This window comes from Centropristis striata, chromosome 1 (genome assembly GCF_030273125.1).
Source record: "Centropristis striata isolate RG_2023a ecotype Rhode Island chromosome 1, C.striata_1.0, whole genome shotgun sequence".
In the NCBI taxonomy this organism is placed as follows: Eukaryota; Metazoa; Chordata; class Actinopteri; order Perciformes; family Serranidae; genus Centropristis; species Centropristis striata.
The window spans coordinates 45226042-45240352 of NC_081517.1; the positions used below are offsets into that span (position 1 = coordinate 45226042).

The window sequence follows — 14311 nt, forward strand, 5'->3', positions numbered from 1 at the left end:
CAGCACAACCTCTAACACCTTTATGACCTGATAATTATTAATTCATTTTGACTTACTGGATTAACATTTTAGCCCCAAAAGAAATTAGAGTCTAGAGACATTCTTTTTTTTTTTTACTTTCAAAACACTATCATGCTCAATGAAGAATTTTAAGTGTTGCAAATCTGACCACAGGTTGAAAATATTACATAAAAGCCAATATGTTACTTTTTTTGTATTGCTAATAAGCAACTAATTCATGTTGAATATGTGTTCCCTAATATAAAGTGTTACCTGAACTTTTAATGTAAATGATGTAAATGAAAGGATCTTAGCTGCAAACATTTTCACCACCTCAGAGGAAAAGAAATGATCCCACTGTAAACTACAGCTTTGCATACAGTAAATAACAGAAAAACAAAACTATACAGTACAAAGTCACTGACACACTGAAAGGCCCATCTGTCACACGGAGGACGGAGGAGAAAAACGAGGAGGAAAACAACGTCTGCTGTTCTTTCTCTCCGTGCAGCTGAACACAGCTGCTACATTCACTTATTGGTTAGGAGGAAGTTTCTGCTGAGGGAATGGGCTTTTAATATAATAATATAATATCTGAACACTGATAAAAAGGTGTGTCTATAAAAAGATCAAACAGTAAATCTGAGGGAAATGATCTTGCTGCATGGACAGATAATTTACCTTGACAAGATTTATTAAATTAAGATTATTAAATCTAGAAATAAGCATGTTGAACACTTAAAATAAGGAATTAACTCTTAAAAATCCAAGATAAAAAACTTTAGATTTAGAAGTGTTAGATCATCTTGTTTTAAGAGTTTCTTATTTCATGACTTCAACTTTTTATCTCATAGTTATGACTTTTTAATGTCATTATTTCAACTTTTTTTGCTCCAAACTATGACTTTTTAATCTCATAATTTCAATTTTTTTAAATCTCAAAATTATGACTTTTTAATTTCATAATTCCGACTTTCTTTTCTCTGCACTGCAATTGATTTTGTTTCTTACCAAGATAAAAAAAACTTGATTTAGAAGTGTTAGATCATTTATCTGGTTTTAAGAGTTAATTTCTTATTTTAAGTGTTCAACATGCTTATTTCTAGATTCAATAATCTTAATGTAATAAATCTTGTCAAGGTAAATTATCTGTCCATGCAGCAAGATCATTTCCCTCAGATTTACTGTTTGATCTGGTTTTTAGACTTTTTTTGCAGTGTAACATTAAATAGTCATGAGTCAAACCCTGTAATAGTGTTTGTGTATCAGTGTGTTTTTGTTGCTATTTTTAATATTGCGACCCAGAGCAGTCAGACAGGAAGGAGTCATCTGTATCCGGGCGGTTTAGAAACTAAAGTGTTAAACGTGCTGGTGCCAACGGAGCAGTCTTAGAGAGACGGAGGTAAACTGAAAATGTACAACTTCACATCTTAGATATGTTCACACAACTCTGATTATCCTCCTCACACAGATTCACTGTTTATTAAAAGATTTAGAACATTTTCAGGAGTGTCGACTGCTGAAACGATGAGAAAACATCGCAGTGTGTCGATAAAATCACAAAGATGTAAAAGCAATGATTGTTTGTCGTGTATAATTTTGGAGGTTGAAAACTGATTATCTAATATTTTAACTAGCAAGCCAAGAAGAATCACGTAGTCGCTGACGAGTCGACAGGTTAACGAAGGAAAGGAAGACATCAGATCACAGTCTAACTGCTAAATAAGGAAATGACTTTCACAAACGGGACACGGAGCATACGGAGCGCACCGTGCACCACTTCTTTGGATCGCATTTCTTTGTTCTGGTGTTAACGAGAGCCCCGTCGTGCTGCACATAGCTGCAGATCATTTACAGAGGTTCACGCTGAGAGAGGAGCCAGATGCACTTACAGTACAGGAGCCACGCCCACTGATCAATGATTAGTCAGAGACGGCTTGTTGCGGTCCTGTTTTCACAGAAGGTTCATGACGTAATCTCTTTGGTTTCTGTGGTTTGTAAACGATTTCATCATCACCAATCGTTGGATCGATTGTTTCTTTGGAGCGACGTGTTGTGTCTTTATGGTCTCAAGGAACTGGATTTGGGTTTCTGTTGAAAAGGGGATCTCAATTTATCAAAATGTGGTGCAAATATATATTATCAATATGAGGAATTAAGGGATATGAATAAAAAGGTGGATAAGGATAGGATTTTCCCTAATGGAAATGAATTGTTGGCGGTTGAATTTTGTGTCATTGATGTATGATGATATATACATATTTCAGTATAATCTCTGGCATTTCATGCATGTAATCATCTTCACTATATGTTCTGCTGCCTAATGTCTGGTTAAACCAGTCAGGAGCCTTTAGTTATTCCTGCTAGAAGACAACGAGGCAGCTGATGAAGAAGGTGCCAGAGATCTTAGATCACACTCTGATAATGTAAATGTCATTGCCACTAATTTCCTGTGATAGTGCACAGAATGTGTAGATAAAGTCCAGCCTTTGACCTTTGTTCCCTCTCTGTGAACTCTTGCCTAGCAGACGAACCAACATGTCCGCCTCCAGCCATCCAGCGCCCATCTTCTCTCCTCCCGTTGAGCCTCTCTAGCAGCTGGTGTCCAGCAGCTGTTTGGCCGCCGAGGCTTCCTTGTTGTCGCCGTCGGTCCTCTGCTCCGCTCTGGCTGACGGCTTCTCCTTGCGTTTGATCTTGAAGACGTCCCACCTCTCGGAGAGAAGCCCCTTGTTGAAGATGATGGACGTGAGCCAGGAGAAGAGCAGGATGGAGAGCAGCGAGATGACCATGATGGCGGTGCGGAAGGGGAAGTACTGGGTGATCTTCCCCTCCGCGTCCAGCCGGCAGCCGGGGTAGTGGATGGCGGGAGGTAACCCGATGAGGGGCTCGCCGCTCAGGACCCTCATGATGATGCCCATCAGGAAGCCCAGCGTGGCCCCGTAGCCGTTAGACACCTTGAAGAAGAGGACGCAGACCAGCTGAGGGAACATGATGGTGTAGGACATGTCCACGCCCACCAGCCAGAAGACCAGGACGCTGCTGTCCAGGAAGGTGAGGCCGGTACCGGCCAGACCCACCACCACCACCGAGATACGGATCACCCACTGCATCTCACGGTCCGACGCCTGCAGGAGAGAACGACAAGAAAGAAGAAGAGGTTAAGATACACATCACACCTTGTTCTGAGAATCTCTGGTTTGGAAACCTGCTGGAGCAAGAGATCCCTGAGAGCTCACAGCGCTGCAACTGTAGCCTGGGTCTACCCATGCTGCGTTGCACGCTCGATTTCGTTTCGAACTGCACTGTACTACTGGACAGACGGAAGCTTGTAGTTTTGTAGTTTTCTTACGGATCCAACATGGCTGCAGCAGACGCCAAGCTCTCTGGATCTAGCTATAGACAGTGTTCCAGACAAAGGTCTGGTTCTAGACAAAGTTGATTTCAAAAGAAGAACGTTTGACTTTACACTCCTTTACAATTATCAATTCACCACCAAAAAGGATGTTTTAGCCTAGCTTCCAACTAGCCTTGGTATACCCATGCTGCCTTGCACGCTCAATATTGTTTCGAACTGCAAGGCAGCATGGTGTCCATGGCCGATTCTTAGCCCTGCTTTTGGTATCCAATCAGAGAACGGGGAGGGACGGCGAGACGATGACGCGTTCTTTTGGACAGACGGAAGCTTGTAGTTTGCTAACGGATCCAACATGGCCGCAGCAGACGCCAAGCTCTCTTTGGATCTAGAAAGCCTAATTTACCAACTAGCCCCATTAGCTTAGCCGCTAACGGGGTTTAGTGAGACATCATCTGGTATAACTGATACGATTGGCTGAGAGCTACGTACAGACGCTTATGATAGACATTCGTATCGCCCAATAAACGGCTCTGGAGGATCGTGAACCACGCCTCCTCTACGGAGAAATGAATAGGTGGTCTCCAGACTAGATCTCATTAGTGATATAGTCTGCTGTTAGCAGGCTACTGCAGCTTAAGAAACCACATGCAAATACACAAAACACAAGCAAGCTGAATGCTGCTCTTGTGTTGTCAAATTGATGAAGATGTTTTCTCAGTTTGCTTGTGTTTTGTGAATTTGCATGTGTTTCTTTAGGTTGCAGCCACCGTAGATCCGCTTACAAAGACAGTATGCACAAGTAACGGCATCACACAAGACAAAGCGGACAGTGAAGTGACTCATTCTATGGAACATTCCTTTAGGGTGTCATAGTGAAATCATTGTTGTAAGAGAGCAAACACCACCAGTGTCATACTGTACAGTACATAGCGTACAGTATGCCCACATACCGTCCCCACTATTTACACTATTGTAAAGTCAATAGCTTCTTTGTTGCTGCCCACAGCTTGTGTTGTGACTACACTATAGTTACACAATCACTGGGCTGGAAATGTCTGTGAGTGCATTTCGTCAAGGGGAACTCCATCCATAGAGTTCAGTATAGAATAAAGGTCTTAATATAATTTCATCTCACTTTTTTTACTTCATCACTATCTATCTCATGGGTCTCAAACTCGCGGGCCAATTGTGGCCCTCGTGACGATATTTTGTGGCCCTCATCTTGATATGAAAGTTTAATGTGAGTTTTATATGAATGGCACTTTACCGTGTTGTGTGGAAGGTCCCTTTAATTACTTTTTGTGTAATTTTGTGTCTTTTCAAATAATTTTGTGTCTATTAATAATAATTGTGTCTTTTTAAATCATTTTTTCTTTTTTTTAATGATTTTGTGTGTTTTTTGGTCATTTTGTGTCTTTTTTGTAATTTTGTGTCTTTTTTTTAAGTAATTTAGTGTTTTTTTTAGTCATTTTGTGTCTTTTCCAAAGCAGACTGTGTTAAGTGCAATTACTGCTTGGTTTTGAGTTGGATTTTGTGGTTTTTATATCATTATTTCTCTGAAATAAAACAAAATTGAAATCTAAAACTTTGTCACAAGATAAAACAGACATCAAGGAGTTCATTTTTAGTGATAACTCAATTTTGACCAAACATGTAGTGACTGCAGTTAGACTCTGTAGGACAGAATAGATATGGACAATGTGGATATATCTTCTCCACGGTTCTCACCTGCTTCCTGATGATGTTCTTGTAGATGTTTGAGGAGAAGAGCGAGGCGGAGGAGAGCAGAGCTGAGTCCATGGAGGACATGACGGCAGCAGCGACGGCTCCGATGCCGATGACGGAGATGTATGACGGGGTGAGGTACTGCAGGGCGATGGGCAGGATGGAGCCCGCCTGGTTACGCTCATACGGGGTGGGCAGACCGTACGCAGTGGAGTTCCAGTCTGGAGGAAGGACGGGATTATTAGGACCAACATGACTGTTATTTTACCTTCTGGATACCCAACTGTTGCTTTGCTCAGGATCATCTCAATAAATCAGAATATCATGTAAAAGTCCATTTCCAGTTGAAGTTAAACAGTCCCAACCAAGTATTGAGTCATAAAGTTGGACATGATAACAGAAAGAGAAAATGGAGAGAAGTCTTCAGGAATGTTATGTTTGTTTGTTTTTTTTAACCTTTTTTTTGTTTGTTTAGGGTCAATTTGTGTCTTTTTTTGGTGTCTTTTTTTGGCAATTTTTTGGCGTTTTTTTTTTTGTCATTTTGAGTCTTTTTAGGGTCAATTTGTGCCTTTATAGGTTCATTTTGTTTCCTTTTTGGTCATTTTGGGTTTTTTTGGGTCAATTTGTGTCTTTTTTTGGTCAATTTGTGTTTTCTTTAGCCATTTTGCGCTTTTATTCTGTAATTTTGAGTCTTCTTAGGGGCAATTTCTGTCTTTATAGGGTCATTTCACGTCTTTTTTGGTCATCTTGTGGTCAATTTGTAATTTCTTTTTTGGTCATTTTGAGACTTTTTAGAGTTAATTTGAGTCTTTTTAGGGTCAATTTGTGTCTTTTTTTCTTTTACGGAGTGATGTTGATAAATGAACACGGAGTCACTTCTTCTGTTCAGGGTCAGATTGACCACAACAGTATCTACAGCATCAAAAAGTGTGATTATTTCCACTTTTTCATTTGAATTACTGACATAAATAAACTTTCTATGATATTCTAATTTATTGAGATGCACCTGTATTATGAAATTAAATCAATGATGAGAATAAATGTAATTCTGATTGTTTGAAATGCTCCAGCTGAAAGCCAGCTCAACCAATAAGCTAAAGACAGCTGACAGAAGAGTTTCCCAGAAGTGTAAGTTATACCTGTGGATGCAGCGACGGCCCCCACCAGGATGGAGGGGATACCCAGCACCAGGCAGAAGCCTGAAGAGGCGAAGCAGGTCACCTGAGCCTGGGTGTAAGACGAGGCGGACAGGATTCTCTGGTAGAACGCCTGGTAGGCCAAACCACCCAGAGCCTGAAACAAACAGTCAGACAGGAGTCAGTTTATACAGAACAACAAGAACAAACAGCCTCACATCACTTTACTGCCCTTTACTTTAGAATTAAATCAGCCCTTTGAATTATGATGGAAAGTTATGTAAATCAGTGGTGGAAGAAGTATTCAGATCCTTTATTTACTGCAGTAAAAGTACTAATACACATTGTGAAATGACTCCACTACAGTAAAAGACCTGCATTCAAAACTTACTGAAGTAAAAGTACAATAGTAAATATAGTAAAATTGAGCCCTAGCTTTACAGAATTAAAACGCTTCTTAATAATATATATAATATATTTTGATATATATAAATAATATATAATATATAAATAATATATTTTGATATATATATCTGAGTGGGTTCATCCTGCATAACGAGTACTTTTACTTTTGATACTTTAAGTACATTTTGCTCGGTGTGATTGCCCCGTGGCCCTAATAAGAGATGAAGTAAACAATAGAACAATAAAATACAAAGAACAATAAAATACAATTTTACAATTTTAACTACTAAATATACTGTTATGAGGCTTCATTTATAAAAAAAATAGCTAATAACTTAAAATGTATCATGGTTTTTTTATGTTAAATCGTGTTCTGGAGTAGAAGTATAAAGTTACTTAAAATGGAAACACTCAAGTAGAGCGGCAACAATTATTTGATTAATCGAACAAAAAATTATAATAAATAACTAGAAAATTTCCTCGGGGGAAATTCTGAAAGGGCCACGGGGGCTACTGCCGGTGTGTGTACACTATGATGAGATTCTTCAGAGATTTCAAACTATGCCCTTTAACCTCAAAATGTGTGTGTGAAGTTACCTGTGTGTGTGTGTGTTTGTGTGTGTGTGTGTGTGTGTGTGTGTGTAATTAAAATCACATAAAGTTACGTGTGTGTGCGTGCGTGTGTTTGAAGCATGTGTATGCATGCGTGAGGAGTGTGCGCACTTAAGCACATGAGTGTGTGTGTGTGTGTGTGTGTGTATCTGTAACTGTAATCACATCAAAGATCAAAGGCAATCAGATCAAAGCAATCAACAAAATTTGCTGACACCTGTTCCGGCACAGAGACAGCAGAGGTGGAGTGGTGAATTTCTGGCCTCTAACAGAAAGCATTTTTGGCAAAACCATTATACCTATCATTGATCCGACTTCACTTTGAGCGTCCTGAGTTCTTCCTGAACGTCTACATATGTTTTTTTTTTAAAGAAAAATGAAAAAATAGCTTTGTTAGAGCGATCTAAAACAATTGTTAAATGTCAGACAGCTCAGAAATCTTCCTGCGTTTTTAATATGGGAGCCAATGAGGCTGTTGGTGGATCATCTGTGCGTCCTACGCCCAAACTATAACTCTGACAGCTTTACCAGAGGATTGTGAGGGAGAAGACTAATTTTCCTACGTTTCTATGTGTAAATTATTTCTGTAGAGTGGAATTTGCGGCCTGGAGCGCAGTTTTAAAATTTATTTTTTGACAGTTTTACCTCTCCCTCTACACTCTGAGCGATGACGTCACACACTCTGACACGAACATTCCGTGCAATACACACCCATTATAATCTCAGAATTTCTCCAAAAAGGATCATGGTCATTGAACAGGGATTGATAAAAAACTATATGACCTATCGAAACGAGGATTAATACACCGATACACAAGACTTGTGTCTACTGTTTAAAGTTTAAATGGAGTCTCTCTGAGAAATTATGCCGGAGAAGTAGACGTTTAAAAATCTCCAATGATTGTTCTTTTTCGCTCATTTTTTGTCAGCCGTCCCATTCATTTCAATGCAAAATATTGAGCAGTTTTTCGCGACTTACGTCGCGAAAAATTCGTATTCTGTAGAGAAAAGTAATAGCACACCGATCCCGATCAAACCGCACGTTTTGATATATAATTTGTCCTGCAACTCTTTAAGTTGTAGGACTAGTAGCGGGACGAAATTGCGTCCGGAAGAGGAAGAAGAAGAAATCCACAGTATAACAGTAGTGCAGCACTGGTCCCTACAGATATTGCTGTATGGGACCAGTGCTGGGGAGATTGCCCTGAGGCCCTAATAATAAAGAAATAGATTGTTAAATGAATCATCAACTATTTTGATAATCCAATAATTGGTTTGAGCTGTTTTTTTTAAAGACAATAAGTCCAAATTCTCTGATTTCAAAACAAGAGATTTGAGGACGTCATCTTGTGGTTTGGGAAACACTGATTGATATTTTTATACATTTTTATTGACCAACCAGTAATCCCTTAATTGTTTAAACAATCAACAGATTAATCGATAATGAAAAAAATCGTTGGTTGCAGCCCCATACTCAAGTAAAGTACAAGTACCTCAAAATTGTACTTAAGTACAGTACTTGAGTAAATGTACTTAGTTACTTTACACGTGTGTAAACACTGCATATGCTGTGTTTAAGATGTCTGTGAGAGTATTTAATGAGCGTTCCCAGTCTCACCAGCAGCATGAAGTCATCAAACCACTTCCCGGCCTGGTCCAGCTCCACCGTGCCGACCCAGGGAGCCTGGAAGGTCTGGTTGTAGGCGGTGAGGGAGATGTCCACAGAGTGAGGGTTGGTCATCAGGAAGGGAACACACACCCACTGGATACACAAACACACACAGATAATGAGATTAGAGGCTCAGTGGGGGAAGTTTTTACTCTGTCACTGGACAATAGGAATCTGAAACCAGAGTTGGAGTCAAAGCTCCAGAAGACTTTCTGAGTATTTAGCTCACACAGATCACATTCATCCATATTTAATCAGCTTTTTATTCGTATCATATGATCTCCATCAGCTGATGTCATTTGTCCAGTTTTCATAAGTTCTTAGGCTGAACTTTGAGTCAACATGGACAAAGAGTCTTTAACCCTTTATCAGGCAAAGAAAACCAATCAGTAAGTCACACAAGATTCAAGCTTTCCTTTATTGTCATTGCATTAAAAAACTATACAACAAAATTTACGTGTGCTTCTCAAATAAAAGGTGCTTTAAAAAGACATTCAGACATTACACATATGTAATAAGTAGTCTAAAAAGATAATAAATAGTTTAAAGGTAATAATGCTTTGATGTTTTGTTATAATGCTTTGATGTTTTGTAATAATGCTCTGATGTTTTATAATAATGCTTTGATGTTTTGTTATAATGCTTTGATGTTTTGTTATAATGCTTTGATGTTTTGTAATAATGCTTTGCTGTTTTGTTATAATGCTTTGATGTTTTGTAATAATGCTTTGATGTTTTGTAATAATGCTTTGATGTTTTGTTTTAGTGCTTTGATGTTTTGTAATAATGCTTTGATGTTTTGTAATAATGCTTTGATGTTTTGCAATAATGCTTTGATGTTTTATAATAATGCTTTGATGTTTTGTTTTAATGCTTTGATGTTTTGTAATAATGCTTTGATGTTTTATAATAATGCTTTGATGTTTTGTTATAATGCTTTGATGTTTTGTAATAATGCTTTGATGTTTTGTTTTAATGCTTTGATGTTTTGTAATAATGCTTTGATGTTTTGTTTTAGTGCTTTGATGTTTTGTAATAATGCTTTGATGTTTTGTAATAATGCTTTGATGTTTTGTTTTAATGCTTTGATGTTTTATAATAATGTTTTGATGTTTTATAATAATGCTTTGATGTTTTGTTATAATGCTTTGATGTTTTGTAATAATGCTTTGATGTTTTGTTTTAGTGCTTTGATGTTTTGTAATAATGCTTTGATGTTTTGTAATAATGCTTTGTTGTTTTGTAATAATGCTTTGATGTTTTGTTATAATGCTTTGATGTTTTGTAATAATGCTTTGATGTTTTGTTATAATGCTTTGATGTTTTGTAATAATGCTATGATGTTTTGTAATAATCCTTTGATGTTTTGTTACAACACTGATGTTTTGTAATAATGCTTTGATGTTTTGTTTTAATGCTTTGATGTTTTGTAATAATGCTTTGATGTTGTGTAATAATGACTGATGTTTTGTTATAATGCTTTGATGTTTTGTTATAATGCTTTGATGTTTTGTAATAATGCTTTGATGTTTTGTTATAATGCTTTGATGTTGTGTAATAATGACTGATGTTTTGTTATAATGCTTTGATGTTTTGTAATAATGCTTTGATGTTTTGTAATAATGCTTTGATGTTTTGTTTTAATGCTTTGATGTTTTGTAATAAAGCTTTGATATTTTGTAATAATGCTATGATGTTTTGTAATAATGCTTTGATGTTTTGTTTTAATGCTTTGATGTTTTGTAATAATGCTTTGATGTTGTGTAATAATGACTGATGTTTTGTTATAATGCTTTGATGTTTTGTTATAATGCTTTGATGTTTTGTAATAATGCTTTGATGTTTTGTTATAATGCTTTGATGTTTTGTTATAATGCTTTGATGTTTTGTAATAATGCTTTGATGTTTTGTTTTAATGCTTTGATGTTTTGTAATACTGCTTTAATGTTTTGTTTTAATGCTTTGATGTTTTGTAATACTCCTTTAATGTTTTGTTTTAATGCTTTGAGGTTTTGTAATAATGCTTTGATGTTTTGTAATAAAGCTTTGATATTTTGTAATAATGCTATGATGTTTTGTAATAATGCTTTGATGTTTTGTTTTAATGCTTTGATGTTCTGTAATAATGCTTTGATGTTCTGTAATAATGCTTTGATGTTTTGTAATAATGCTTTGATGTTGTGTAATAATGACTGATGTTTTGTTTTAATGCTTTGATGTTTTGTTATAATGCTTTGATGTTTTGTAATAATGCTTTGATGTTTTGTTATAATGCTTTGATGTTTTGTAATACTGCTTTAATGTTTTGTTTTAATGCTTTGATGATTTGTAATAATGCTTTGATGTTTTGTAATAAAGCTTTGATATTTTGTAATAATGCTATGATGTTTTGTTATAACGTTCTGATGTTTGTTATAATGCTTTGACGTTTTGTAATAATGCTTTGATGTGTTGTTATAATGCTTTGATGTTTTGTAATAATGCTTTGATGTTTTGTTATAATGCTTTGATGTTTTGTTATAATACTTTGATGTTTTGTAATAATGCTTTGATGTTTTGTTTTAATGCTTTGATGTTTTGTAATAATGCTTTGATGTTTTGTTTTAGTGCTTTGATGTTTTGTAATAATGCTTTGATGTTTTGTAATAATGCTTTGATGTTTTGTTATAATGCTTTGATGTTTTATAATAATGCTTTGATGTTTTGTTTTAATGCTTTGATGTTTTGTAATAATGCTTTGATGTTTTGTAATACTGCTTTAATGTTTTGTTTTAATGCTTTGATGTTTTGTAATAATGCTTTGATGTTTTGTAATAAAGCTTTGATGTTTTGTAATAATGCTTTGATGTTTTGTAAAAATCCTTTGATATTTTGTTACAACGCTTTGATGTTTTGTAATAATGCTTTGATGTTTTGTTTTAATGCTTTGATGTTTTGTAATAATGCTTTGATGTTGTGTAATAATGACTGATTTCGTTATAATACTTTGATGTTTTATTATAATGCTTTGATGTTTTGTTTTAATGCTTTGATGTTCTGTAATAATGCTTTGATGTTTTGTAATAATGCTCTGATGTTTGTAATAATGCTTTGACGTTTTGTAATAATGCTTTGATGTGTTGTTATAATGCTTTGATGTTTTGTAATAATGCTTTGATGTTTTGTTTTAATGCTTTGATGTTTTGTAATAATGCTTTGATGTTTTGTTATAATGCTTTGATGTTTTGTAATACTGCTTTAATGTTTTGTTTTAATGCTTTGATGTTTTGTAATAATGCTTTGATGTTTTGTAATAAAGCTTTGTTTTGTAATAATGCTTTGATGTTTTGTAATAATCCTTTGATGTTTTGTTACAACGCTTTGATATTTTGTAATAATGCTTTGATGTTTTGTTTTCATGCTTTGATGTCTTGTTATCATGCTTTGATGTTGTGTAATAATGACTGATGTTTTGTTATAATGCTTTGATGTTCTGTAATAATGCTTTGATGTTTTGTTTTAATGCTTTGATGTTCTGTAATAATGCTTTGATGTTTTGTAATAATGCTCTGATGTTTGTAATAATGCTTTTTGTTGTTTGTAATAATGCTTTGATGTGTTGTTATAATGCTTTGATGTTTTGTAATAATGCTTTGATGTTTTGTTATAATGCTTTGATGTTTTGTAATAATGCTTTGATGTTTTGTTATAATGCTTTGATGTTTTATAATAATGCTTTGATGTTTTGTTATAACGCTTTGATGTTTTGCAATAATGCTTTGATGTTTTATAATAATGCTTTGATGTTTTATAATAATGCTTTAATAATGCCCACGCAGAGATGGGACCGGGACTACGGTTGTCCATCAGGTGGATGGACCGAGCACCCCCCATCCAGAGATGGGAGACGACAGTCCCCTACCCTAACCCTAACCGGGGAACATAGGACCTTTTTTCTAAAAAGGGGAACATAGGGATGACCCCATGTGGTCTTATGGTTTAGCAGACTTGGTGTTCCCTGAATTGATTGCTACCCACCAGACTGACGAAGATGAGGATGAGCTGGATGACGTCAGTGTAGGCCACCGAGTAGAGCCCCCCCAGCAGGGTGTAGATGATGGCCACCACTGAGGAGATGACGATGGAGTAGATGTAGTTCAGGTCCAGGATCACGCTCATGGTTCCACCTGGAGCAACACAGCAGCTTGATTAGCATCCGAGAACTGATGAGGACACAAAGTCTCAGAGACAGCTGACTAATAAACGGCGTTGGTTGCTACAAATACATGCAACTGTTTGCTGTGATGTTTGAATTAAGTCTTTTATTAGGTTCCTTTGCTTTTAAATATCTTCCCTCTCACACAGACACACACAGAAACATGCATCCACTCATACTAATCATTTACTTAGAAGCTCTTGTTACTTTTCATGTCTTAATGCAGTATTTCAAAACAAAATGTTAACTTAAATTAAAAGAACAAAGAACAAAACATTACATTTCTAGTTATTTAAGTCAATAATCAAAAAATGCTTGAGGAAGGGTGTCTTTGGTTTAAAGAGCTAATATATAAAGCAACAAGCCAACATAAAAGTCATAATAATAATAAAATTATAACAAACAAATGTACAGAAACACATAACAGAAGCAGCCTATTGATTGTGACTTCAGAATATGCCTTCTTTCACCCTCTTTGGATGAATTATCACCCTAATACTGATAATTCTTAATTAAACAAAATCAAGCAGAAGGTAAAGAAGAAGTGTCTTCAAGTCGTGAAACAAAATGTGTAAAAAAAAAAATGAGAAAAAAAAAACATCAGTAATTGTAAATAAGTGAATCATTATTTTTTAAAAGACATCTTGTTACTCAAACAAGGCAAGCAAAACGTCACTACCTTCACCGTCTCTTCTGCCACATTGCCAGGGTCGCCCCAGCCGCAGCCTGCAGCCACACCACAACAATGCCCTTAAACAGAGAAGTGTCAGATCGGCACCATCGATCGCCTCTCACCACCCTGCTGACCCCTCACCCCCCGAGACCCACCCAGCTCTGCACCACCTAGACGATGCATACTTCACCCCTCTCAGTTTGGACTTTCTCCCCATGTGTTTGACATTTTTGAAATGTGATCTGTGAAGCTTTTGTCACCTTATTTCCCCCCAGTCGTCTGTCACACTATCTGAAAGTTTGTTTCTGTAGACCTGGGCTGGAATAGTTTGGGTTTTCTTGCTACGGGGGGTCAATGTTGGTGTTGGTGATGGGGGGTCGGGGGTCACGGTTCAGTGCATGCATGATACCACCATATGTAGATTGATGCAGGTAACGCGAAACAAATTTCTCAAGTGCAATCTGCACCATTGAAGGGTTCAAACACATCAAACATGCTAACGCTTATTTAACCCTTTGATGCACAACATGGTCTAAAGTGA

At 36.4% G+C, this 14311-nt stretch overlaps 1 protein-coding gene across 2 annotated transcripts in view; it reads right to left on the minus strand.

Annotated features, from left to right (window-relative positions):
• Positions 1 to 746: 746 nt before the first annotated feature.
• Positions 747 to 14311, minus strand: part of LOC131979737 (high affinity choline transporter 1-like) — a 36599-nt gene continuing 23034 nt past the window's right edge. For both annotated transcript variants that reach the window (XM_059343737.1, XM_059343745.1), the window contains exons 5-9: positions 12920 to 13068; positions 8852 to 8995; positions 6220 to 6373; positions 5084 to 5301; positions 747 to 3125 (exon numbers count right to left, since the gene is read on the minus strand). In XM_059343737.1, coding sequence (XP_059199720.1) covers positions 2592 to 3125; positions 5084 to 5301; positions 6220 to 6373; positions 8852 to 8995; positions 12920 to 13068 — 1199 coding nt within the window. In that variant the 3' untranslated portion in view covers positions 747 to 2591. The remainder of the gene's footprint in view (positions 3126 to 5083; positions 5302 to 6219; positions 6374 to 8851; positions 8996 to 12919; positions 13069 to 14311) is intronic.